Below are 27,884 nucleotides of genomic sequence, written 5' to 3'. Positions count from 1 at the left end.
TCATGTGACCTATTGACCCCAAAGTAGTCTAGAATGATAGTGCTATCAAGGATGGTCAACATACACCACTTAGTATTTGCTTTAAGGTCTTAATATATTTTAAATGATTTTTAAAGTGTAAATATGAGCATTTTGCTCAATAGCTTTGAGGTCATGTGACCTATTGACCCCAAAGCAGTCCAGAATGATAGTGCCGTCAAGGATGGTCAACATACACCACTTAGTATTTGCTTTAAGGCCTCAGTATATGTTTATTAGCACAGACAGACAGACAGACAGACAGACAGACAGACAGACAGACAGATAGATAGATAGATAGATAGATAGATAGATAGATAGATAGATAGATAGATAGATAGATAGATAAAACTGTTTTCAACTCCATACATTCTAAGGTATTTATTTAGTGTAAATGTTAGCAGTATACCCCGATAGTTTACAGTTAACGTGAATCAGTTTCTTAAAACATCACTTGATAATACACATTTAAATTCGTGCTTTTATTTTGTGAACCGGAAATAATTTCCTTGCAGCAGTACGCTTGCATTTACCGTAAACTGACGGTAGGTGCGCACTGAAAATGTAGGAGCGGCTGGCTTGACTACGCGAAAACGAAAGGCGGCTGGCTTGACCGCAGTAATTATATTACCGCCAGCAGCAGAGCAAGCGAACCAACGGCAGCCGGAGTGAGGCAGCCTGTGAGCCAGCGGTCAGGGCACGCAAACCCAAGCGTTACGGATACGAATCCTGACACGCATTTGTGGATTTCTCACGGAACAAGTGTAGCAAAATCCACGTGTGTAGAGAGAGCCAATCCAGAAGCTGCTTGACTCGTAACCAGCGATTTGTCTGTATTTCTGGGTCTTGTAGCTGAAATACTCCAGGCATTCATGTCTCTCTGTGGATACAGATCGGTCTGCACATGTGCAGATCTTAGCACGCATTTACAGATTGGTCTACACATTTGCAACTTTAAATACAGATTTGTGGAATTTTTTTACACATTTGCAAACCGGGTTACACACAAGTTGTTTTACACATTTGCAGATTCTTGTACAGACACAGAAATCTCATCACACATTTGTGGATTTATTTACACATTTGCGAATCCAACTGTGCACACACAAATTAAGATACGGATACACGACTCTCTGTATGCATTTGTGACTTTCAACACGGATTTGTAGATAATATTGCTACAATAATAGCCCCATAGTTTAGTAGTAAAATGGGATTGTGCAAAGAACATTAAATAAGCTATTGAGTACCCAATTTCAAAATGTTGGGATGCTGTGTAACATTTCAAGAAATATTAATGATTTGCACATATTTATTATTAAAAAAAAGAAAACATATAAAATGTTGAGACTGCTCCACAATACCATTGTGCAGTATCCCCTCTTTATCAACTAATGGCCAATAGGAATATGGAAAGTGAGACCAGTTGCTGGACTTAGTGAGAGCAACCTTGTCTCATGTCTGATATGGGATTCTGTCTGCTCCACAATCCTTGGTGTTCTTTATCATATTCTACATTTTATGATGCACTAGATGTTTCCAGTTGGTCAAAGGTCTGGGCAACAGGCACATTAGAGAGACATGAGAAATAACTTCTTTATATTAAAGGTCCCATGTTATACATTTTTTAACTGTTTCATGTGGGTATTAGAGGGCCAACAACATTATTTTCAAAGAAGTGTATTACCCCAAATTCAGCCTTGGTCCTCAATTTCAGCCATTCCAAATGTGGCTCTAATGAGCTCTAATGAGAGCGGGCAGTGAGTGGTGCATGTTCATGCACCTTTCTGGGAGAAGACCGGGCTTTTGCTGGACACCCCTCTAGCTCTGCCCCTGTGAGAAGGTAAAATGTTTCATTTTCAAAATGTGATGTTTTCTGTTGTGCATAAAATACTAGTTTAGTGAGATTGAAATGATTTTCAAATCATTGTGTTATGTTTTCTATGTTTTTTGCACAGCATCCCAAGTTTGTTTTGGAAGTGGAGTCGTACAAAGCAACTTTAATGTGGAAAACAGACGGAAAAATAGCAAATGTAACACATTATTAGGGCTAAGGCTCTAACTACTGCTGATGTTAAGAGATGTTAAGTATAGGGAAACCAGAAGTAAGTCGAACTATGGAGCCAAGGTATGTGAATAAAGATAGAACACGAATTAGATCCCTAAAGTGTATATTCAAGTGCAGTATGAAATATAGAAAAATTCAGTATCAAAACATAGGCATAATAAGTGTTATATAGATAAATATAATCATTACTTATTTATTTTTACATACCAGTAAAAAATGGGAGTAGTCTTGCTGTAATAAAAATCAAATAGATATAAACTTTTCTTTATGGAAAATTGAAAATTTACAGCTCCTGTAAGAAATTGTTCTTTCTGAGCAGCATGAGTTAATGATAGAAATGAATTTCAGGACAACTTGAACATTCATAATTAGAGCAGACTGTAATGTGGATGTATTTCAATAATTCAAAAAGTACTTCATTTATTTTAATTTTCAAGAGTTTCTAGGACGGCTTTCTATGAAGGCTATTTAAACTGAAAAACGTGCATCTAATGACAAAAATGAAATAATTAAGAGAATTATAAGGAACTGAAAATTCACTTTTGATAAAAGGAAGCCATGTTTTACTGGTATGAAAAAAAAATGTAGAAATATATAGCTGCATGTTTAGCGGCCATCCAGTGAATATCTGCTGGGGACATGTGTGGGTTGTGATTATTTAAAACTATTGCAACTAAAAACAACTTTTGCAATGTTGACTGTTATCAGGTCTGTGAGGTGTGTCTTGGAGGACTTCACTCTTGATCAAATCAAAGCCCTGGAGGCTACTTGCACAATAGATTTACTTAACCACAGTCTGGGTAGATGCTAGTTTTAATTGCCCATTTTAAATAAAAAAAAATGCCTGCACACATGTATGCAACTAGTCAATTTAATCATCTATCATCTATCAACCATACAACCATCATCATGGAATTTCAGGTGTCCTGATATGATGCAGAAATTGAGCTAGATCCAAATTAAGCTTGATAACTTGTTATTTGGTCAAAGAGGTGTCTTTAAAATGTTTAATATGAGTAGAATATTTAACTGTAAGTAGCAACAATCTGCCTCACTACCTTTGTTAGTTGTTCGGCACTACATTTGTTTGTTGTTCTATGTAAAATCATTGAAAACCCAGATTTTGCTGCCATCTATCAGTAGAAACTTTAAAGTGCAAACACACTAACATTACATTGCCAACATGCAAGTATAGATTACACAAGGACCTTATTTCAGTTCAGACTTGTAGTGTTCAGTTGAGGGATGTAAGTTTGGAACCACGTCCTCAACACATCAGTGGAAGGAGGTCTTAAAACTTTCAAAAGAGGGTTTTCAATATAGTTTATGTTCCTCTAGCCAGAACAGTGTCAAGTGATAGTATCTGAAGGTTTATTCTGCTGAAACCTCAGACAGGAGAGCGGAACAAGGAAAGAGGATTATGCATACTTTCTAGTTCCTTTTCTGTACCCTCAATTCAAAATTTAAAGTATGATGACAAAATAATGGGTATTTGTAATAAAGAAACTGTTGGCAAATAATGTAAGGTTACAACAGAGATCCCAGACAATGATTTTCTTTGGATTTGAAAAAGTTTTATCAGCAAAGTAGTCAGTGTGCAGGACTGAAGACAAATGGCCAATTCCAGCCAATGTCAAAATAATGCAACAAAGGTCTTTGTGTGGATGAGACAGGCCTGGAAAGATTGAAGAGTTACAGACCCAGTGAACCAGAGCAGAGAAAATTCAAACAAAACAGAAACAAAAACTGTCTTCGTTTTCTGGGGTGTGTAGCACAAAATTTTGGGCAGTATGTACAACCATCTTGGTGGCCCCCTATGTGGACTTGATCAATAGTGCTCATGCAAACTTTTCCCATGGTATAAGACAAAGATAAAAGCATGATCTTAGTTTAGCCTTTAATGGCTTCTCTGGCCAAAGTCCTGCTTCATCTGAAAGGCAGTCTTTAGAAATGCTCACTGTCTTCATGTTCCTCTGCTTTCTTAACCTCAACCTCCTGATTCATGTCACTCCCTTGTTTTTTAGCTGATGTACTGAATGAAGTAATACAGTAATGAGTGTGAGACAGCCCTTTTGCCAGGTTAGCTACATAAGGTATTAAATCTGACTCAAAAGCACCAAGAGTAGGTGGTAGAATATTCAGAATTATTCATCATTCATTATGGCCTTAAAGTTGGAAAATTATTTTTAATTTATTAATTAAAAAAAAATGATGATAGATCATTTGTTATGAACATTACCGACTCTGGGGTCTGGTATATTCAGTTTTTCAGATAATAGGAGAATCTTCTCATTCCTGAAAAGACAAAGAATCCATTGACACCAAATATACCACGACTGATCAATGGAAAAGCACTAAAATATTCAATACAAAGTTAAACTGATTTTTATCAGACAGCTGCAGATGATTTCAGCTCAAACTGTGTTACTACAGGTGCTGCTCACATCTTTTCTCTAAGAAATTAAAGAAAAGCTGCTGCACCTCTCTTCATGCTCTCATCCTGTTTTTCTCTCCCTTTTCTAGTATCCAGACTTCTCTTTCTTCGGGAAATACATAACTTTCTCCTCTGGCTGTCTCGCTACACTACTCGGTTGAACCATAGCGGTGTAACAATATATAGATGTTGTGTCTGCTTGAATATGCAGAAGTCAGCCAACAAGCAGCAGCGGCAGCAGTCATGTTTCTAATATCAATATGGCCAAATCCAGGCACATTTTTTTAGCCAATCAAATGATCACAACAGCTCTATCACAATATTCACATCAGACACTCATGCTAGTGTCTCTGGCCTGTTCATCTGAAATGGCTTTGTCCATTATTCCACACATGGAAGCTATAAAAGTGTATTTTTTTTATTATTTCAGTAAACTGGCCAACCTTTAAACATTTCTGTAATCCCATAACAACAAAAAACAATTTGACTTGTAGCTTGCACACAGTTTTAATTATTGTAGCAGTGCTGTCATGATTGACCTTTTGAAAAGAAATCCATTGTTTGTGTGTTGGTGTATTTAATAAATAATTACATTTTAAGGTCGTTTATGTAACTGTTGTCCATTGATGGTGTGCATGCATGTTGGAAGAGGAGAAGAAGCGTTCCAAAGTGGCTGGACTGGCCTCTGGCTGCCTGACAGCGTGGGACTCTGAGATGACTAAACTCTGCAGTTAAAACAAACCAATAGAGTGTGGAGTGAAATGAGTGCTGGTTGAACAAAGAAAAAATAATTCTACATTACAAACTGGTCAGTATATGGGGATGGGGCTTACTTATTGCGTGATGGTTCTGTGGAGAAACTACAGCTGTCTCAGAAAGAATCTGTTACACCATATAGGGGGAACCTACATTTAGTAGACAGAAACAAATGACACCAGCTTGATATTTTTTACCCAAAGTGTTTGGAAGATGGTACATGTAGGTAACTACTGCAGCATAAGTTTTTTTTTTTAATGTAAAGACATTGTACATAAAAGTGAGAGAAGAATAAAGCAGCACATGGACTAACAAGGTGAAGTAAATAGAAATGACACAGAGTAATATGTCTTGTGTGTATGTGGGTATGCTACAATTATGTGAATGGATTTGCATGCCATGTCTGTTTTAATGCAAGCTGTGTTGTTTTATCTTCATCCTGCAGTTTTTAATGTGACCACCAAACAGTGAATGAATTTCTAACAAAATACATTATTCAAACCCCCACTTTCATTGCAACACCAGCTGTTTTGTCAACATAGCCATGCAATGAATGCATTTAGCAGAATCTGACATTCACAACTGCATGAGTGGCAGTCTTGCAAAAAAAATAAATAGATGCAATACTATCATTTAACAGAGGTCAACATTATAAAAACACACAAAATTTTAAGCAGTATTATTGCCTTGTTGACTCATTTAAACTTTATTGCAGCAGGAAAAACTCAGAGCAAAATCTACTTTGACTCAAGTGAACATCAGTGCTTTCACAAGTGATGTGTAGAGAGCTGCAGTGATGTAAGAATAACAGCTAGTGTTGTGACATCAATCTATTTAAAGCATAGATAACTTGTTATATTCCAAATTTTCCAACCCATTTAATCATTGCAATGATGATAAACTGGTTTCTTGCTGTGTGAAGGCATGCATGCATTAATGCATAAATGGCTGGTTGACCTCAGGAGTGAGAGTGCACATGGGTGGGTGTTTGTCTCATTTATTTCTGTGTTTGCCCTATGATGGACTTGTGACTCATCCAGAGAGCACCCTGCCACTTGTCTGATAGCAGCTTGGACAGACTCCTATCTCCCTGTGACCCTGAAATTTGATCAGCCCAATTCTATATCCTCTGATTTGATAAATCTCGGTTTAACCACTAGATGGCATTACACAACTATTTACATAGTATGGTGTACCTTTATCTGTAAAAAGACTCAAAGGAAAGCTCCTGTAAAAGTATTGAGAATTGTGTTTGGACTTATCATACTTTTGTCTTTATATTTCCTTAATATTTTAGAAAATCTCACAATACTTTGACAAATAATGTTCATGTGTCTTAATGATGTAAGAATAAGATTGTTTTTATGTAATAAAAGCTGAACAAGTAATTCATATGGACAAGATAAGAGATAGTGGTGGATTTTAGGAGGAGAGTTCACACATCTCATCACCTCTTCATTAGAGGAGATGCTGTGGAGCTTGATGACGTTTCCCTCTGTTCACCTTGCTCGCTCTCCACCCACGTCACTTTTTTTATATACACATGGACTGACAATAAACAAAACTTGAACCTTCAATCATGTCCAGCCATTAATTTAGCAAAACAAATGCTTTGGTTATGGTTAAAGTAAAAGTCAGGATGTTCTTTCACATGCATAGTATGAAAGGCTTCTCAAACCCTATAACAGAAAAAAAAAATGTTCTGATGACACATGGCATGATATGGTGAACATTATACACATTTGAGTAACAAAAACCTATGATTTACATGCAATAAACAAAACACAGAATTATTAAAGAAATAAAAAAATATAATCCACACTGCAGTTTTTTTTCCAATGTATTTTTTTTTAAATTAAACTCTTAACTAGATTTTAAATTAAATTCAAATATAGCACATTTTAAACTGCTGAACAAATGTAAAGTTGGTCATTTTCATTAATAAAAGGTATTTTGTCATACACATTATTTTTGATAATACATAATGTTATAGTCAAATGTATCCTGTTTACAGCAGTATCTTTGCTCATACTAAGATAAAATATAAAGATGTTCCAGCAACTGGTAGTATAGCAGGTTTACAAGGTTTGATATGTTTATGATGCCACCTGCTGACATTTACGCAAAACTACAGCACAAATTGATTTTAACGGCCCAGAACATTATCAGACATGATCAGTTAGAATAGATATATATATATATATAAATATAAATACATAAAAGGTAACTTGACATGTGTTTTTTTTTTTTTTTTCTACACTTCTTTATTCAGTTCAGGGTTGTGGGGAAGCTGGAGCCTTTCCCAGCAGGGTTTGTCCTTTACAGGTCGCCAGTCATATAAGGTTTAAATATGATACTGTATCATTGTTCTGTGAGCCTGCAGATCCAGTGTGATTTGCCTAAATTTAAACAGAAATGGAAATTTAATTCACAATTATTACTATCTCCAGATTTAAAGGTCTATACGAGTAAAATTATCCAGTATTTTTAAGGTGAACAATAACGGAGAGGTCTCAGACTTCAGACTGGGAAGCCCTGAGAGGATATATAATCTCATTTAAAAGCTCAAAAAAAGACAGAAAGAATTGGAAAAGGAAATTAAACGGACAGAAGAAACTCATATAAACGCCCCCTTGCAGTCTGACTATTATAAGATTCTGAAAGTAAAACATGGATATAACTCTCTCTTTCATAAGGAAGAATCCAAACTCCTACTAAGAAAACCAACAAAACACTTTGAAATATTGGATAAGCCACAAAAACTCCTTTCAAGACTGCTTAAAGCCTCTATACATAAAATCAGTTTAAAAACAGGAGAAATTTGTAAAGATTTTCATGACATTAATAAACTTTTACTACATGAATCCCAATCAGGTGCATCAGTTAGTAATTCTTCTCTATTATCCTTACCTCAACTGAATGAAAAACAGCAAGCTTATTTAGATAATACCACGTCTATGGAAGAACTTTGAAAACCACTAAGATCCTTTCCTGCAAATAAAAGACCCGGTTCTGAGTTCTATCAGAGTTCTATCATGTTTTTAGTGAAACTGTGACTCCTATATTACTCAGAATGTTAAACGATTATTTAAACCCAGTGGAGCTGGCCAAGTACAGGCCTATCTCATGGCTCAATTTAAACAATAACATTTTAACTAAAGTACTTGCTACATGCTTAAATGAAGACAGAAATCATAATACATACATACAAAATCCAGAAATAGGAATAACACATCTCTTAAAATATATGGATTAATTTTGCAAAATATCTAGTTATAAGATAAACTGGTCCAAAAGCGAGCTTATGTTTATAGGAGAAAATAGGAAAATCATCCAAAACCCCACTGAAGTTGTCAATAATTACATATCATATATGGTTAAAAATATCGAAAAAATATGACTCATTGTTAAAATTAAACTTTACTGGGGGCCTTGGTAAATTTAAGAGGTGCATTGACTATTGGAGACCCTACCACTCTCTATGCTTGGTAGAGTGAAAGTGTTTAAAATGATTCCCCTGCCAAAGTTCATTTATCTTTTTCAAAGTTAACCAATAATTATCCCTATAGATTTTTTAAAAATATTGAATCAGTAATTCTAAAGTTTTTCTGGGGAGGTAAAAAAAAAAAAAGAAAAAAGAAAAAAAAAGCAGAATAGCAAAAGAGATTTCCAGATCATGACTACAGAGGAGGAGAGGGGGTTGGCCTTTCAATGTTCAAAAATTATTACTGGACATCCAATATAAAGAATAGATCTACTAATAATTATTATTATTTATATTTATAATTATTATTATATATTATTATTATTTATAATTTTGTTCTGGTTGTAACGTCATCAGTGGTGGTAGTGGTGGTGATAATAAGAACATTGTTGATATTTTATTTATTTTCTTTTGTTCCCTGCTGATATGTGTTATTCTCTCTTTGTACCATTACGGGTCGTGGGTAAGCTGGAGCCTATCTCAGCATTTTTAGCAGGTGAGAGGCAGGGTACACCCTGGACAGGTCACCAGTCCATCGCAGGGCCAACACAGATAGGGGCAAACAACCATTCACACACACACTCACTACTAGGAAGAATTTAGAGTAAACAATTAACCTAACATGCATGTCTTTGGACGGTGGGAGGAAGCCGGAGTACCTGTAGAGAACCCACACATACACGGGGGTGAACATGAAAGCTCTACACTGAAAGGCCCCCGCCCCCTAAGTTCAAACTTCTCCCCAGCCGAGGCTCAAACCAGCGACCTACTTGCTATGAGGCTGCGGTGACAGGACATCAAGGTGGTAGACCAGGGTCCTGCTTCCGTGGAGCCCCTCCTAACAACTTTGCTATTGGTAGTCTGCCAACATGAGCTCTCTAATTTAGGGTGGAGACCTCCCTCCTCAACTATGTATGTGTGAGCGTAGCTGTGAAATCTAGAATAGCTTTAAATTCAGTATAACAACTTTATTTCTTATTCCTCCATTCATCCACTACCAAGAGTAACAAAAACAGTCAAAGAGGTGAAAGTGTGTAAACCTTTGGCTTCTGTATATAAAGTGTCACTTTGTGTAAAAACCCCCTTTTCCCACCAAAGTCAGTTTTAATGTAGGTTTCTTTGGTTGTTCTTTTAGGTTAGAGCTGATAGGGGCTGCAAGTGAATGCTCCCAGTTATATTAATAAATTGTTGAAACGCAAGGCTAAGGGAGGGCTAAATTTAATAAATGTGAAGGTGTGTGGAAGATACCGGTGTTCATCATGCCTGTTTTATTCAAAGTGCTATAAAGACTGTTCTTTGGAGACCAGAAGAAACATTCCCCTTGTCTCAACCATCAAGAGTTTTTAACATGAAGCTGCTTTGAGGGGTAAATAGTTGAAGAAGGATTTATAAGACTGCAATGATCACAGAGTGCTGATGTTTTAGTTCATAAAGGTTATCAGTCAGTCTGTTTGGTTAGAAATATATGAATTCTTTGAATGTTTGAAATGTGTTTCATGTTGACTGTGGTGTAATCATAATAAACTTTATTGTAATTTTAAAGAGAAACTTTAAGTAAAGTTTGAATGCAAATAAAGACACCCCTCCCTCCCCCACCACCACTAAAAAAAAAAAAAAAAAAAAAAAAGAATAAAGAAAAATTAATGAAGCAATAAGTCCAAAACTTATATGTTGTATTTAATAGCATTTATTTTTTCTCTCACTCTCTTTGTTTGAAAGATGAGTATCATTTAATATTACATGTTCAGTGTTTTAACGGAACAAACTGTGACAATTAAAATGGTAGAACAGGTGTCTCTATGACACACATTGCTATAAATATTGTTAAACTGTCCATATTTTTGTGCTGAAAAAGTGACGTCTCATGCAAGCTTTAGCCTCCAGTCTGCTGAGGTTACTTAATGCTGAAAGTAAAATGGAAAGTTAAGCTCAAAGTTTCCATCTGTAACTTTAATGTACTCTTTTGTTTCCTCTGAAGCCTGCTGCAAAATATGATTCACAGCTAAATTGCTATTGGCCATCTTAGTTATGATCATGTCCAAAATGGACTCACACACTCTCTGGAATTCCTCCATGCTGAAAGCAGGAATCTGGTCAGCTATGTTCTTAATGGCTTTCACAAACTCACGATAGACTTGATTAATGCTCATGAACACTGCATCTAGATAGTCAGACTTGACTGTGTCAACAAATTCCTGTGTTTTCTCAACAACAGCCTTCAGGGTCTCACTAATCTTTTCTAGCATAGTGTCAAGACTCTCCATGTTTTTCACAATGTCCACCACTTCATCAGAGATCTTTCTGATAGTTATTTTGACCTGATCAATCACCTGACCTCCAGTAATCACATCACCAACTGGCATTTGTACTTTGACATTGCTTATCTTCTGAACAAAGTAGTCGTAATACTCTTCAGTGTGCTCACGGATCATTTTGACTGTTACACCTAGCATATTAGCAATGCTGCTGGTCAGCTTCTTCAGGAGCTCAGGGAGAGTGGTCAACTCACCAGACCCTGGGAGTTTGAAGCGAGTCTCCCTAAATACCTTAATGATAGCATCAAAGAAGGTCTGAATAGTTTTCTGGTACCGAGTAACAGTGTTCCTGAAGAAAATTGACAGCTGGCTCATTTGAGCATCATAGTTGGTTGCAATGTTATAGGCTTCGTTGATGTAGTTAATGAAAAAGTCCCTCAGTATCACCAAGTTCGCTGTTATGTGGTACTTGTCAGCAAATGCTTTAGCTGAAGACATGATAGAGGGAAGTTTTCCCTTGAGCTCATTGAGCATTGCCTCAATTGACTCCATGACGTAGACAATTTGCAGGTTTATCTTATCAGCATCCTTAGACGTTCTGATGACCAGGATGTTAATATCAGCTTCTGGGGCAGACTAGATGAAATAGAGAAAGTATAATTTTAGCCAATTTTAACCATGTTTTGATTGCAAGATTTAATTTTGCATTGTATTAAAAGATTTATGGTACTCACAGGCAAACGGAAATACAATCTGGCATTCATCTGGGACAAGAATTTTCCATTAAATTGAAGGCCAAGGAAGCCAGCAGAAGGACTAGAAACTGAAGCACTAATAGCATCTCTGTGTGCAGCATAACGAAGGTTCATATCAGTAAAAGTAGGACTGGTGACGTCTACATTCATTGTGTGGCGAGAGACACTGGAAGAAAAATAGAGCAATGAAAAATGAGGATTGCTTCTCTACCTATTACTTGTTCCAAATAAAATATGAACATGCACAAAATAATAAATATTTACCTTTCATCAGCTTGACGCTTTCTCCTAGAATTTGAGGAAAAAGAAAGAGTTAACCACTTGAAACTTTGAAAAAATTACAATGAAAGGTGTGGTTAAATGCAGAGAATATTACCTTAGGGCTTGAGCAATGGTGTGGCTGACATCCATGGTCAGGTCAGTATGTGTCAGGACAAGCTTGTTAACCATGTTCAGAAGGTCATTCTCAAAGTTGAGAGTGCTGGAAGCTATTGGAATAAAACATATGACATTTTAACTCAAGCAAAATGTGCAACATAAGATAATAAATATGCTCAATGAATTTCTCTCAACTTACCATCCAAGTTGTATTCCAAGACCACAAAAGCAGAGGTGGCAGAGGATTTAAACACAATCTTGAGGACTGGTGCATTGCCCTCCACCTCAACATCCATATCTGTGGTGTAAACTGGGCTAACAAACTTGACTTTATTGGAGATCTTCTGGTTAGATGGGGTCATTTCAGCAACAGTCTTCTCAAAGAATTTAAATTCACCCAAGCTGCATGGCTGGGTCATATCAATCTCAAAATCAGCTTTCAATGAGGAGATAGGTGCAAAGTCAATTTTAGCCTGGGCAAGATGCTTTCCTTTGGTGGTGAAGTCAAAGAGGTTTGCCTCATTGTTGCAAACATGCATTAGGTCTACATAGACACGACCCATGGAGGCTTCAATGGCCAAATTGTTGCTTCCACCCATGCTAAGGACTTTGGTCTCTCCATTGTTAAGCCTGGCTTCACCAATAATCTTGGATGTAGAGCGGAGGCCATCTTTATTCAAGTAGAAATTAGCTTCATTATCCAGGACTCCTAAAACCAGATAATTTTCAAATACTGTGCCCCCCATGCTTGTTTTTATGGTTGACTCCATGGAAACATATTCAAAGGTTCCTTCCAGCTTCAGATTGTGGTCTGCACTGGCCTCGCCAACAGTTTTGATCATTGGCATGTTGATATCCCCCTTGATCTTAAAGGTGGAGAGAGCGTTTGCTTTAGACTTGGTGTCTGCATTAAGATTTTGGCTTGCTTCCAGGTTGAATACAGGGGAAACAATCTTTCCAACTGTTGCAACAGAGACAGCAGTTTCAAAGGTCTCAGCACTCATCGTGAATGAGCTGTCATGATTGCCTTCAATGTGGTCATTGACAAGGGACAGGGAGTTGGCCAACTTGATTCCCCTCTTCGTGCTCAAACTGGTGGTACCATCAATTCTGGCTTTCAGACACTCAAACACAGAGGCAGTAGAGGCACTCAGGCGGAACACAAGATCATCCTCAGGAAACAGTCCAGCATTGGCATTCAGATTAATGATGGCAGACTTGAAAGACAGGTCTGTGATCAGGTTACCAATGGAAGGAATCAGACCCATCACAATTGGGGCAGCCTTGCTTTTCTGGTAAACAATCTTGGCATCCACATCAACAGTCTGTTCAGTAGTTGTCAAAATGTTCTGCAGTCCAGTTTGCTCATAGAGGTTCAGATCACTGATAGCTGGAGTATGGAATTCAACAAAAGGCAGGTCAATCTCAGGAATGCTGATGGGATATTTTAGGAAGTCCAAATTAGTCTCACCATCCATGGCAACAAAGACACCAGCTTTATCTTTGTCATTCTCAAGAGTAAAGTTGGTGAGCATTTTGTACTGATTGAGGCGAGCCAGGAAGAGTGTGTTCATTTTTTGGCTGTCATGGTTGAAGTTGACCAAGTAATCATTCTGCAGGTCTATCTTAGCAGTCAGGGATCTGAAAATGTTGACTTTGGCATTTCCTTTGTTTTGGAACTCAAAGTTAAACTCCACAGGATGGATTATGAAGTTGATTGCATTGGAGAAGCTGCCAGTGTCTGCACCATGCAGTTCTGTGTCATGGTTAGCTTTCATTTCAATCTTCATATCATGTAGGCTGGCATATCCAGTTGCCACAATGAGACTGTTCCTGATGCATGGGGCCTCTGCTTCATTGCGGATATTGAATTTAAGGCTAAAGGTGCCAATTTCAGCTGTAACCTGCTGTTTCATCTTGAAAATTTCAGATTCTGTGTCGCCAGAAAATGTAAGACTGACAATGCTGGGGCTGCATGAGATAAGGAACTTGCTGTTGTGGTTGCCATCATGACCATTAAACTTCCCTGTGCCTGTATGATCAGCTGACAAAGTAAAGGCGAAGCCTTCTTGGCGAACAATTGATTTCTGGGTTACGGTGACCTCATTTCTGACATTAGCAATTGGAATGTTCATTACATGAGAGTAAGATGTATCAACAGTGCCTGTCATTCCTCCTTCCACACCAATAAAGGCTGTGTTACTAAAGTCAGCAGTGTAAGGTGTGGTAGAAACCTTAATTGTGGTCTTTACTTGCGCCTGAGCAGATTTGCCATAGAGCGTGACAGATCCCTGGTGTTCAGCTCCAAGAGCAGCATGGGTAAACTTGACAGTCTCTGCAAGAACAATGCGCTTCATTTTGGGCATTGAAATGCGAGTAGTGGTGTCAAGGTTGTAATTGAGGATTTCCCAGCTTGGAGATGTGCCTTGGGAAGTGAAGAATCCTGTGAACAGAGGTGTCATTTGAGTCTCTGTGGAGTTCTGGAACTCTACATTTGTCTTGACTGTAAAGATGGGAGAGTGGAATTTGATCTCGCCACGGAGTCTACCAAAGCCTGGGACCATGATCTCAGCTGGAATGGTGGGCAGCTTGATCTTAGGAACCCTAAGAGACTTAACAAGCTTTTCTACAGGAACTTGAGGGATGGTAGGGAATGTAAGCTCAGGAAGCGTGATCTCTGGCAAGGTGATCTCAGGCAGGGCAGGGAAATAGTTCAAAGTCAGGTCTCCAAAGATGGCATCTGCATCAAACATGCTGATCTTAAAGTTTACAATGAAATCAATGAGTTCAATGATTTTCTGCTTGATGCTATCATAGGAAAGTGTGGTTGCTTTCATGGTGTAGACACCCATGATGGTAAACTCAGGGATGTCAAGTTGTGTTGGCAGTACAAACTGGTTCCATGAATCCATTTTGAATTTCATGGAAGGCACAACAAGATCCGTAAGAGGAAGAGTGAAGGAGGGCGTGCTGATCTCAGCTTGCATCAGTTCAGTAAGGAGCCCATCGAGGATCTGCTGAATCTCACTGATGATTTTCTGGTCAGGTAACACATCCTTGACTATATGAACAAAAAAGCTGAACATTTGGATGATGTCTTTCATGGCCTCTCTGTAGTTTTTGCCCACAAATTGTATAAAAGAAGAGATTTCAGCTGTGAAATCCAGATTTATGATGTCATCCTTAATGTATTTAGCAGAGATCTTAAGGGGATCACACACAAACTGTTCAAAGAAATCCTCTGCTTTTTTAATAATTTCTGCAACTTTCAATTCTCTCAGGCCTTCTACAATGCCATGAATAGAGGTTATGATTGTGTTGATGAATTCTCGTGTTGCCTCAAGCTTATGGGGAATTTCAAGAGTCCTGATCATCTCATTCACTTGAGTTGTGTATTCAGCAATAACTTGATTGGCATGATCCACAAAGTCATTGTAATCCAGAGACTTCAGCTTTTGCACGATAGTTTCAATATACACGCTGAGATGGTCGATGATATCCTTAACGTCTGTTGTTTTCAAGTAAGTGATGGCATCCTGGAATTTGGTAGGGATGTCTAAATTCTTCACCATTTGGACAACAGCCTTCATGCTATCTTCAATCTTGAATTGTTTAATGAGGTCCACAACTTTTTCCAAAACAGTCTGTAGCTTTTGGTCAACCTCAAAATGTACAAACAACTCTCTCATCTTGGCAAAGAATGTGCTGATCTTACCAGCAATGTCAAAGTCCTGAATAATTTTTTTGGTGAAATATGTGATTTTATAGGAAAACTGTTCGAGAGGGATAGCCACATATTCCCTAATGAGAATTTTATTTATGGTTGTAATGAAACGTTTCAGATCAGAAATAAATTTAACCAAATCAAATCTCTCAACTGAATGTTTAACCTCAATCATGATAGACTGTAGAGCAGCCTTGATTTCATACTTGTCCTCAATGTCTTCCAGGAATGCTATGCTGCTGCCTCTTAGTTTTTCCAGGTCAATGTTATTGATCATCTCTCTGATGGTATCAATCACATACACAATTGCAGCCTTGATGTCATTACTCTCAATAATTGTCTTCAGACCTTCCTGAGTTTTCTGGATGACGTTTTCAAGGAACTTGTTGTTATTAATAAAGTCCATGATCAAAACAGAATAGTATTGAATGTAAACATAGAGATCAGCCGGTAGTTTCTCAATAGCAGTCTTAAGATTTCCCAAAGAAACCTCCACATCTTCTATGGAGATGACAATAGTTTGGGGGAGGTCACTAAAATACTGCTTCAGTTTAAATACTTTGTCTTCGAAATCCATACGAGCTGCAAAGTCACTGACTTGGTCGGGGAAATTCTCAATAGCATCCCTTAAGCCCTCATAGTTGATGAAGCCATGCAAAGCCTCTGCCACATGCACAACAATTTCTTTGATGCCTTCCAAAAAGACAGGTAGACTTTCAATCAGAGGGAACTGAATTGTATGACTTTCTGTGTTCTTGTCATACTTGAAGAAGCCAGAAATGCTCAACTCCTGGTTATCTTTAGAGGCTGTGTTGATTATATTTGTGAGGATGGTGCTAGAGACCTCAACTCCAATTGTCTCAGGAGTGTTATAAACTTCAAAGTTCTGACTGAAGGCATGCTCATTCATTTTAGACTTTATTCTGAATCTGGTCTTCTGCTCCTGTAGGGACATAACGGTATCCATTTTGTTGTCATATGTGGTTTCAAGAGAAAAGCCGTTATCTAGCTGTTGGGTCACGGATGCTCTGCATTCATGTGAGCTGGCAAAAACCAGGGGTTGTGCTCTGAGTAGAAACTTGCCATAGAGCTGGGCACTGTGCTTTCCGTACAAGGTCATGTCTCCATCGGCATTGAAGATAGCATCAAGGTTGAAATCAAAAGGAACAATGCTGCAACGAATGGTGTGGTCAAAGCGCATTGGTTGGGAGTTAAAGCGGGCATTATTGTTGAATCTGGCAGCAAGGCCAATAATTTCAAGTTCAGTGTTGTGGTTCATCTGAGTGCCAAGGAGTTTTCCAGTGGTACTACACTTTGCACTGGCAGTCAAATCAGCATAATTGATCTGGTAGGTGTGCTTGATCTCTTCCTCGCCAAACATGGCCTTCATGCTTCCAGTTATGTCCATCTTGTAAAGCTCTGCCTGTAGCTGTGCCTCATTAATGAAGTTGGCAACCAGAAATTTGAGGTGGTTGTTCACATTTGCAGAAGCAGTGTAGGGCTTTAGGTCAAAGGTGATGTCCTGGGTGTAAGAGGCATACTCACTTGCAGTGACTTCAGCCTTTGAGTTGAAGTCAAAGCTAGATAGAGTTATGGCCATAGTGTTGGTATTATCAAACTTCATGTCAAACATTGCAGCCTTGTTGATAATGGACAGAGTCCCCTTTGTGGTGTCAAGTCCAGCATTAAAAGTGTTTTCAAAGGACAGGGGGCTTTGGATGGTAGTTGTTCCACTTGTGGTCAAACCATCCTTGTTCATTTTCAGGGTGGTCTTGTGCATTGCCTCATTCTCAAGAAGCTTCACATTGGCATCACAGTTAACATTCAGACCATTAACATCAAGAGAGGCAGTCGTGAGGGAGTAAACACGGTTTTCAGAGTGGTCTCCATTTGTCTCAATCCTGATGACAATCTCACCAGCACCAACAGCAGCTTCAGCCTGGTTGTGGATCTTCATGCCAAGAGCAAGGGCACTTGCTTCACATTTCATAGAAAGCTTGTTGTCTTTAAAAGAAAGCTTGGCAACATGGGTAAAGAGATCTTCAAAGGCCTTGGTGTTAGACTCAAATAAGAACTCGCCTTTGGCAAGGGTGGCTGCAATTGTGTTCTGGGCTTTTACAAAAGTAGAGTCAAACTGAACACTAGACTCAATCTTTGCTTCTGGCCTGAAGGGGAAGATGTTAAATGACTGGGTTGAAATTGTCTTGCTATACATTGGTCCAGCCTTGAACATTCCCTCAAACTTGTTGTCAGCAGTAATTTCATCAGTACTGGCTCCAGCCATACCAGTGTGCTCTACTTTAATGTCAAAACCAAATGGACTTCTGGCTTCTATGTTGCTGATAGATTTCACATTAACCTTATCTGTGATGGCAGCATCCTCTTCAATACTAATACTGGCTTCAATGAATTTATGGCTCAAAGAACCTTTCACATGGGCCTTGATAGAATCAGTGGTGGCAACCAGTCCAGAGCCTAAATGTAAAACACGAGAGGAAAGCATAATTTAGAACTAATACCTTAATAGAGTGAATACCTTACTTTGAAAACTTTGAAAGTCATATACATCAGAAAATGTCTCTGAAGATTTACGGCTCAGCATCAGAATTCACGTAACCATTGTGCCAATACTTTAGAGACCCCATGTAACTAATCAATGCTAACTGTATACAAATATCTCACATTATTATTTTTAAAAAGTGCATTCTGCTCTGATTTCTTTGTTGCTGTGACCTAATCAGACATCTCCAACCAATGTGTACTGACTAGGAAATTCAACAATAGCATTTTGTTCAATATCAATATCAATTTCTAAATTACAAAGTATATTTGAAAATACCACCAAATTAATTATTTCCTTTGTTATTGTTGGGCCTGATACTGGTGATTTAGTAACTTAAACACTATAATACACAACAGAGTAAATGAAAGCATTTAAAAAGAAAATTTTACTCCATGGGGACTTTCAACGGTAGAATTTCTCTTAACTGGAAAATGAAAACTGACTGAAAATGGACAAAAACAGAATCTTCTAACGTGATTGTGACAAATGCAACATTTTTAAAAACAATAATACTAAATAAAATAATCACAATGAAATAATAATCATAATGAAATACCTTCAACTGCTACTGAGAGGATATCAATTGGAGAAGTTCCTTTCACATCAAACCTAGCTGAGTAGCTTGGTGGCTCCACAACATCCTTGCCAGCAGCCACTGAGGCCTCCAAATCATAGAGGTTGCTTGTCATCATTGTTGAAAACTCAGCTTTGCCAAAGAAAGGAATTGACAGCGTGAGGCTCTCTGGAACAACCAGCTCTGGGATGGGGATCTCCATGGAGACAATTTCCAGCCCAAACTTGGGAAGAGAAAAACTGGGAGTGGTCAGAACTGGTGGGAAGTTAAGCTCATCTGTTGACTTTCCTCCAAGAGGCAGGGGGATGTTAATTGTGAAGTACTCATTGTTAAAGTAGTAGACAGCCTTTGAATCACTGTTTAAAGCACAAAAATAAATAGATAAATGTTTTTGAAAAAAAAAAAACAGCTAATATTAACACTTACTATGGAGGTCATGACACTTACGTGTTCAGGAATAGTTTCTCTGGCATGGACATGTCAGGGATATCGGGCAGTCTGAAGTTCTGCATGTAAGGGAACATTTGAGCACCATACTTTTCCATGTAGTTGTTTCCGGCCTAAAAAAGTCAGAGAAACAGTGTTTTACATTTGGTTCCAATTTTACTAAAGAAAATAAGAGAGAATGAGAAGTGATGTATACCTCCACAAACTTCCTGAAGATGTGACGGACTTTCATGTCGGTCTGCCCCACCTGCATGTCAAGAATCTCATTGCCATACTCTTCAATAAATTTGCCATTTGGCAGGGAGGCGGTCTTTGTGTTCATATCAGTCTGGATTTCAGCCTCAATCTTGCTGCCATCTGAAACATTAGTCCAAGTATTTCATATAAATAAAAAAAAAATCAAGCATTTCCTCTAAGATAAAATGTCAGTTCTATCTTCTATTAGCCTGCTGTGTTGTGCTTGTTATACAAAGCCATTTGAGAAATTGATGCAAGAAATTGGAAAAAGGTAGGCACTAAACTTTTGCCAAAGCCACTTTGAATGAGAGCAAAACCATATTTTCAACTTTTCAACTAAAAAACAGCTAGTGGCCTTCATTTCCAATAGAAATGCTCTGCAATAATATAACAACAGCACAATCATATTTGTATGCTAACAGTTACTGACTATTATTATTATCTAAAATCTGCACATAGATGCCAGTATAGGATGCTGACAAGATTAAACTATTATATTGATTTAAGAAAATGCTATTTAGAAAATGAAATTACCATATTTAATTTCAATTTTCTGCTCAGAGATGGCATCCATGAGCTTGATTTCACTCTCAAGTTCCAGCTCCAGTTCTTCATCTCGTTTCAGTTTGGCTGTGACGGTGGCATCAGCATTGATTGAGGGCACCAGAAGCTGGACTTCTAGCATACCTTCCTTCATGGCCTTCAGACTGAAAGAAGTACCAGTTAGTCAGTATACTGTGGTCCATAAGGGTAACGTTAATTTTATCATATTGTTGAGGTTTATAATAGCTTTCTTACTTGGCACGACCAACCAGGGAGAGCTGTAGGATGTTCTTGTTTATAAAGTCAAGAGAGATGGAGTGAGTTCCTTTGCTCTTGGTGTTTCCAACGCCCAGCCTGAGCCCAGCCTCCACGTCATAGTCAGGGATGTGGATGTCTGCTGAGATCACATTCTTCCTTCTGTTGTATTTCATGACTGCTGTAGCTTCAGTGGGCTCTGCACCTGTTGTAGACAATTTAATATGTTTAAACCTCAGTGCTTTTTGAAATTGACCAAGTGAACAAGAAAAAAAACAACAACAACAAAAAAAAAAAAAAAAAAAAAACAAAATAAAAAAGACAAAGCAAAACAAAACAAAAAAAAATACACATTACCTTCAGCTCGCAGAATAAACTTCAGACTGTCAACCTTCTGCCGGGCCTCTTCTCCCTCCTTGAGGAGCTCGTAGGCAACAGTGGCTGTGTACTCAGTGACTTCACCAGTAGGGTGGAGCTCCACAGCAAATCTATGTAGTTAATATAACAGTATTAGTGGAATAATTTGGCTTGACTTCTAAATGTTTGCCGGTGTCGTAGAAAGTTGCACTCACTTGCTGTCTCCGGTGAAGGGGAAGTAAGGAGCAGTTTCATCAGAGAAAGCGTCGATGTACTGCAGAGCAGTGCAGTATTTCATTCCAGCAAAGACTGGGGTGCACTCATCAACATCAACCTTGTCCATCACCAGAGGAGTGATAGTCTTCACTTCTGATCCAACCACTGCCACCAGGGTGTTCCTACATTGCAAGTGAAACAAAAATAAAACACATTTTTGTTTTCTTAGGTGATGTCTTAAAGTTGTACTTATTAGAGGAAAAGTTATCGTGGCTTACGTCATTTTGATAAGCTTGGTAGGTTTTGTTGGAGAAGGAATGGTCAGCTTCACATGGTCACGTGCCATGGAGATCTTGGCAGTGACTCCACTCTCATGGAAAATGTTGGTGTGCATCTCCAAACCAGAGTTGACATATTCAGGGATGTGGGAGCCAATCTGAGTGACAAACTCAATGCCAGCAGATGGCATAAAGGCCACTGTGCTCTGTGTAGAGACACAGGAAAGTGGTTAACAACTGTGTTGGTGCACTAGGAAAAAAAATGTAAAGATGCAGTTAAATACATTTATGGATCAGTACCATGTCACGAGAAATGTCAAGTCCGCCTTTGAAACCAGGAGCAAAAGTACCAGACAGTGCAATTTTCAGAGGCACACCAGTGACAGTAGGCAGGAAGAACTCATTATCCATGAAGATGTAATGGGCAAAGATTGAGCTGTCATGCCTGGTTAAAATGGCCTTCATTACCTGTGAAATATTAAACAAAACATGGGACATTAAATGCATATAGGTAATTTATAAATGAATGCCTTCAATCATTGTTATTGATACTTTTAAAGAATATTTGATAACTAACATCATGTGGGAACATCTTCAACATGCTGTCAATCATCATGCCGGCAGAGTAGGTCAACTCCTCAATGTCATTGGTCCTCAGATATCCCAGCTCATTTCCCAGGAGTCTCACATAAACCATTGCCTCTGGAGACTCTGCAGCCTTCAGGTCTGTCACTAGTTTGTGGAGGTTTTGTCCAATCTCCTTTATCAGGTTCTGGGAGACCTGAATACAATGAGCACCATCGCTTATGAATACTTCAGTATAGAAAAATTATTCACAGATTATTTTAGTCTGATTAATGGCCAAAGATCTGGTTGCCTTGAGTACCTCTCTCCTCATCCTGTTCCTGTTCAGAGCAGGCATGATGTTGTGCAGGATCTCACTGACTGAGTCTGGCATGTTGTCAGAGACAAAGTACATTGTCTTCAGGGCAGTGTCGGGAAAGAATCCGTCCTCTCCAAACAGGGCATCAACAGTTGGCTCAAATCCTTTGCCTTCCATACCGAACTACAAGATGACAAGTTTTTTTTTCCAAAATTAAAACTTCACGTATTGACTTATTGAACAGTTTGGGTTCGGTATCTCAAAATGTTTACCTCCATCATGTCAATCTCAAAGCCAAAAGCCTTTAGAGTCATGTCAAGCATGACCTCCTTGGGCAAGTAGCTGGCATCCTCAAAGATCATGTTGCCCTCCAAGGAGCCAATCTTGTAGTTGCGAGAATACCTGATGGGGTCCATAATAGTGCCAATCTCATTACCCTGCAGTGCCTCATGGATCTTCTGTCTCAGTCTTTGAGAAAGAAAGCAAATGCATTTAGATCACAGGTGGTAACAAAATCATTGCAACCTCAAATAATTTACTTTCCCCTTACTCTTGGGTTTCATGGTCAGTTGAGGACAAAATGTTGGTGATGTGAGAGATGAAAAAGCTCTTGACTTGTTGGTCTTCATCACTGGGCAAAGTGTGAACCAGCTGGGTGAGCTCACTTGGCTGAGGGTCCTTCATAAGAACCAGATATGCAGCAATGCGCTCTTGCACAGGCTCACCCTTGTCCAAAATCACATGCATGAACACCTCTCTGTCCTATGACCAAAAGAAGAAAACAAAATAGAATTAATAACACAAGGAAAGACTATATTTGTATTGCACATTTCATATATATGATAATTCAAAGTGCTTTACATGAAGCATTAAAAGCATTGCACAACAGAACTACTGACAACAACAATCTGTCAGACTAATTGTTTGACGTACCTCATGAGGAACTGGAATCTGCCTGAAAACTTGGATAGCAGCTTCCTGCACACTGTGGGTAGCTGCAGTTTGCTTCACACACTGGATCACAGCTTGTTTGAGTGCAGGACCAGCTGGAATCACAGCTGGAGCCATGTTTCCAATCACCTATAATGAGAAAAGAGACAATTATTTTTCTCATTAACCATAATCCATGTTCAGACATGCTTGGGATTAGTTAAAATTCAAGTTCAGTCTATCCTTTAACTCATCCATGTCTTTGCTCTTTGGAATATAGATGCTGACAAGTTCTGGTATTTACCAGTGTTTGAAAGCATGAAGTATTTGTATAGCTCAACATTTATACACATGCTCAGAATCTACACTGTGGAGCAAACTCGACTGAATTCAATGCTTTCATCTCCAGTTTGAGCCATCAGATGAGATGCCTACCCTCAGTGTCATGAAAGTCTGGTCCTGGTCTCCAGTACAGTCGCCCAACTCAGCAGCCATAAACTCAGCAACAGAATGAATCTCAGGAATCAGTTTTCCCTCAGCTTTGTAAAACCTGTTGAAGAGGATAAAAAAATTAATGTTTAACCCCATTTATATTATTGATCATAAAGTCAGTTAATGCTCAGTTATGGTGTTACTGAGATTTTTTACTCAGAACATGGGCTAATTAATTCCACTCACCTCTTAACAACATTGCTCAGCGCATACATGATGGGCTTGCTGTGTTTGTATTTGGCCATCTCGAGCATATCATGGATTAAGAGGCCAGAAGGGTTGGACATCAGTCCCAGAGCAAAAATAGTGGCGTCAACTTCCAGGGAGGTGGTGTCGAAGGTCCTGAGGACCTGCATGATAGCACTGCTGCACTCTGGGGTTCCGCACTGGGCCAGAATCTGGTAGGTCAGGAAGCGGGAAACTCCAATAGCCTCAGGGAGGGCATCTCTCAGAGTTTCAGTCTTCATTCCACGGACCATGGAGACAATTGATTGGAAGAGGTGGGCCCTCTTCTCACCCTCAATCTCAGGCCCAGCCAGTTCTCTTATAAGATTCAGAGCTGCTTCTTTATCCTGGATGGCACTCTTGTCTTCAACAGTTTCCATGTGAAGCTCCTTAACGATGTCACCTAGAAACACAACCAGGTTGTGATGAGACAATGCTGCTGTAATTCACACTTCTAAACCATAAAGTGCAACCTGGTTTCCAAAACTATTAAAACACTGAATTTGATCAGCAACAAAAAGCATTTAATTCCTATTTTTTATTTCAAAGCTGCATAAAGACAAAATGCCAAATTTCCAATGATAAAAAAAATTACTGAGCAAAATTTTCCCTTAACCACATGACTAATGTCTGGAAAAGTATACATTATTTCAACAAGACATTGCAAAACCAAAGTTTTTATTAAGCGACATGGTAACTCAGCAACATGCCAATATCCCAAATTCTAGCCAAACACTACAATAAAAACCCCAAAATTTAAGTATTTGAGATATTATTTGGAATATTTCCAATTAAATGACCGGGGTGCATAATGCACTATGAAATATTTTATTAGAATATTGCACAGTGTCATTATTGTTTTTTTGTGCAAATCAAAACAGTTGAGATTTAACAAAAGCCTTACTGTGCTCAAAGACTCTGTCATTGTAGGCAGAAACGTCAATCAGAGAAATCTCCTGCTTTCCAACATTGGTAACTCCATATTTTCCTCTGCAGAAAACACAGTTCATTTTAATTTAATTTAATATATTTATATAGTTAGTTTTGGAATGGATCTGCAAAACCAGTATTGACAGAACAGCTATATTTCAGGGCACTTTAGGGAGCACAAGGTTTGACTTACTTGTGTGAGAAGGGGATGAGGATGTGGTTCTCAGTACAGGATCCAGAGGTCATGTGCTTTTTCTCATTGTCAAATTTGTAATTGCAGGTTTGGGAGCTTCTGATCAGCTGAGCAAGAGGGTAGTGCTAAAAACAGACAGATACGGATGTTTATTTGAAATGCATTTTGCTCTAAATGAAATTCTGTTCTCTTATTTGTTGTAGCTCAGAGCCAAACACCTCTCATAGAAAGAGAAACTGCCCTATAGCACAGGAAAAGCAATTCATTATCTGTGACTTTTGAGCCTTACCATGCCACTGATAATTGCCAGGGGGCTGTTGTGATCTCTCATTGGCACAAATTGATCACATCTGGACAGATCCCTGTTCAGGGTGATGTCAGTTGCAATGTCCTCTCTGGTGTTAATGCTGTATTGGGTTTTGCACTTGCCGTGGATGGTGGGCTAGAATGAAATTGTTAAAGAAAATAAGAGGAAATAATTATTTTGCATTGGAAATGTAAAGCATGGATTGAACATGTTCTCAAATTTTGAGCATGTTCTTCATAATTTACTACCATATGCTTGTTCTTTTCTTCCTCCAGGAGAGGCACAGCCAGGGCAGAGATGATACCCCTCTTGAAGTTCAGGATAGTTGTTGTCTCTCCATCCTCAGGGTACAGTTTGACATCGTACTCACCTTCAACCACAACCTTCAGAGGATGTCTTAAAGAAAAGATGATGGTATTTACATTAGTTTTTCATGCACATAGCTTTAAAAGATGTTTTTATTCTTTTAACATCAGTAGTTGTTTTCATGTTGAGCCATACTTCTCCATTTCAGCAGCAAAGGTGTCAGAGGAGGAAGCAGGACGGAACACAGGGTTGCCCTCTGCGTCCACGTCCACCACCTCACTCAGCATGCAGCCGGTGGTGCGGACGATGAAGCTACAAGTCTGTGGCACCTCGATTTCAACCTGTGTAAGAAAATAAAAGTTTAGTTTTTATGTAAACACGCAAGTTGGAAAAGGAAGAAATTATGACTTAGCATGATTAGTAAATATGTTTGACAGACCTTGCAGGAGGCCTTTGGTCCATTCTTGAGGTGTGAAGCTCCGTTGATAGCATTCAGAGATTCAGCCTCATACTGGTATTGATATTTGTGCAGGGTTTTGTACCTTTGGGCCACTACAAGAGATTATAGGAAAATATGCATATAGAAAAAAATATACAGTCAGTCTAGAATTAATGTAGACTGAATGTCTTCTAAATCAAATTTGTTATCATGCTCACAGCAAAAAGTCACTTACGTAAACAGGTTGGATGTCCTTCACCTTGGGCAACTGTTCAGAAAGAATTAGATTTTTTAGTGTTTGTCTAAGTAGAAATGCAACTAAATGTAGTAATGCAGTAAAATACATTCAAACACATGCCCTCCTTCCCAATTTATACATGTATATAAACTATAAAAATTTATTCGATCATTTAAATACATTTCAAATGTACAGTAAAATTTATAAAACTAGATTTGTTCTCAAAATTTAACTACAACTGGGGAGACTACAAAAAATACTCCTCAAAAATGCATGTCACTGTTTAAATTATGAACGCCAAAGACAGTTAAAAACTACTTACAAGCCAAGGCAGATGTGCTGAGGAGCAGCAAAAGGCAGAGCTTTGAGTCCCCCATGATGGGATCCTTGAAGCTCTCTCCCTCGAGGTTGGCGAGTACTCAGATGAGACTGATGTCTCAGCCTGAGCTTGAACGTTTTATACCGTCAGTTGAACTCTTGTCAGAGGACTGGGAGGCACAGACAGAGCTTTGAACGCTCAAAGTCCACTGCACCCTCCTGTGTGGAGGGACAAAGGCAAAAGGTTTGACAAGATTCCTATAGATCCAAGCTTACGCACAAAACTGATAAATTGTGCTGAGAGGAGTCCTTCCTTTAACTGGCTAAAATATCTTTAGCTTACTCAAATTTGTACAGAAATTTAGAGAAAAGGCTTGCTTTCATTTAATAACATTAATGAGAATTCACATTAGATTGTGTTTTGTGATAATACATATTACTTCTTAGATATCATACAGTTGCAGTTGCATGGTCAGCATTACTGCACACATTGATTTTACACTTTACAATTACACCACATCGCTAGTTCTGACTGGTTAATGAGCCATTTAGATGCACATTTACATAGACATATAGTATATACATGCATTTTTTTGTAATCTGCAATGATTAATTGTCAATATCTAAGGAAGCTTGTTTTAACTTTAAAATCAGGATAAAATGTTTCAGAAATTGAACAAATGGGATATTGTAAAGATTTTTTTTTTTTATCAAAGTCACAGGACAGAGAAAATACTCCACAATTTATGTTGCACAAAATATACATTTATTCATAAAAGCATTAATTAGGTCACACAGAGGCACTCATTAGTGAACAGTGAGTGATCAAAGCATGATTCCAACACAAAGTCCCTCTACAGTAGATGGGAAGAAGATAAACTTATCAGCTGCTTTATCCTTTGATAATATTGACCCGAAGACAAACCTGTACCTCACAGCAACATTTCCTTTGTTATATAATGTTAGATTGGTCCTTCAGTGGTGGTTTAACAAGCACACAGCACATTTAATAAAATTACACCAGCATCTACCAGAAGTTTAACTAGCAATTTTATGATATTTATAATTACATTAAACCAAATACAGTTAGGTCATGCTTTGTTTTCTTTTTACAATGTGGTTGTTCCTAATATGACTAATAAAAGTAATGACAGAGTACTTACAGGATTGTATGTGGTCAGCTTTAGATGCTTGTTGTTGTGCTTCCACCGCCCAAAATGAAGCCAGACAACACATTTACCAAACTTTTCTGGGTTAGGAGATGAACTTTGGTCAACAAAG

The 27,884-nt window shown here is 38.3% G+C and overlaps 1 protein-coding gene across 1 annotated transcript; it reads right to left on the bottom strand.

The window, feature by feature from the left end:
- Positions 1-10,431: 10,431 nt before the first annotated feature.
- apobb.1 (apolipoprotein Bb, tandem duplicate 1) lies at positions 10,432-27,845 on the bottom strand. The gene is made up of 30 exons (XM_041976665.1): positions 27,767-27,845; positions 26,608-26,822; positions 26,283-26,315; positions 26,048-26,160; positions 25,804-25,949; positions 25,551-25,698; positions 25,285-25,437; positions 24,996-25,120; positions 24,777-24,862; positions 23,834-24,275; positions 23,591-23,705; positions 23,159-23,305; positions 22,776-22,987; positions 22,498-22,693; positions 22,229-22,408; positions 21,920-22,123; positions 21,643-21,810; positions 21,343-21,548; positions 21,064-21,246; positions 20,849-20,979; positions 20,492-20,696; positions 20,228-20,400; positions 19,653-19,813; positions 19,457-19,569; positions 18,992-19,365; positions 12,348-18,347; positions 12,147-12,258; positions 12,035-12,058; positions 11,750-11,936; positions 10,432-11,651 (listed from the first exon to the last, which is right to left on the bottom strand). The coding sequence occupies exons 2-30, from the start codon at positions 26,660-26,662 to the stop codon at positions 10,659-10,661; spliced, it is 11,385 nt and encodes a 3,794-aa protein (XP_041832599.1). The 5' UTR covers positions 26,663-26,822; positions 27,767-27,845; the 3' UTR covers positions 10,432-10,658.
- Between the last annotated feature and the right edge of the window lie 39 nt (positions 27,846-27,884).

Source organism: Melanotaenia boesemani, chromosome 22, assembly GCF_017639745.1.
Source record: "Melanotaenia boesemani isolate fMelBoe1 chromosome 22, fMelBoe1.pri, whole genome shotgun sequence".
Lineage (NCBI taxonomy): Eukaryota > Metazoa > Chordata > Actinopteri > Atheriniformes > Melanotaeniidae > Melanotaenia > Melanotaenia boesemani.
The sequence above is the reverse complement of the archived record's forward strand: the minus strand, read 5'-3'. Positions and strand labels throughout refer to the sequence as shown.

What these genes read in the sequence shown, in the direction of transcription:
- apobb.1 (XM_041976665.1), bottom strand. Translation starts at nt 26,662, where the DNA reads ATGGGGGACTCAAAGCTCTGCCTTTTGCTGCTCCTCAGCACATCTGCC. An exon ending in GGAACAGGATGAGGAGAGAG is followed by an intron (nt 22,124 to 22,228) that starts GTACTCAAGGCA and finishes CATTGTATTCAG; the next exon opens with GTCTCCCAGAACCTGATAAA. An exon ending in CCCTTCACCGGAGACAGCAA is followed by an intron (nt 20,980 to 21,063) that starts GTGAGTGCAACT and finishes TTAACTACATAG; the next exon opens with ATTTGCTGTGGAGCTCCACC.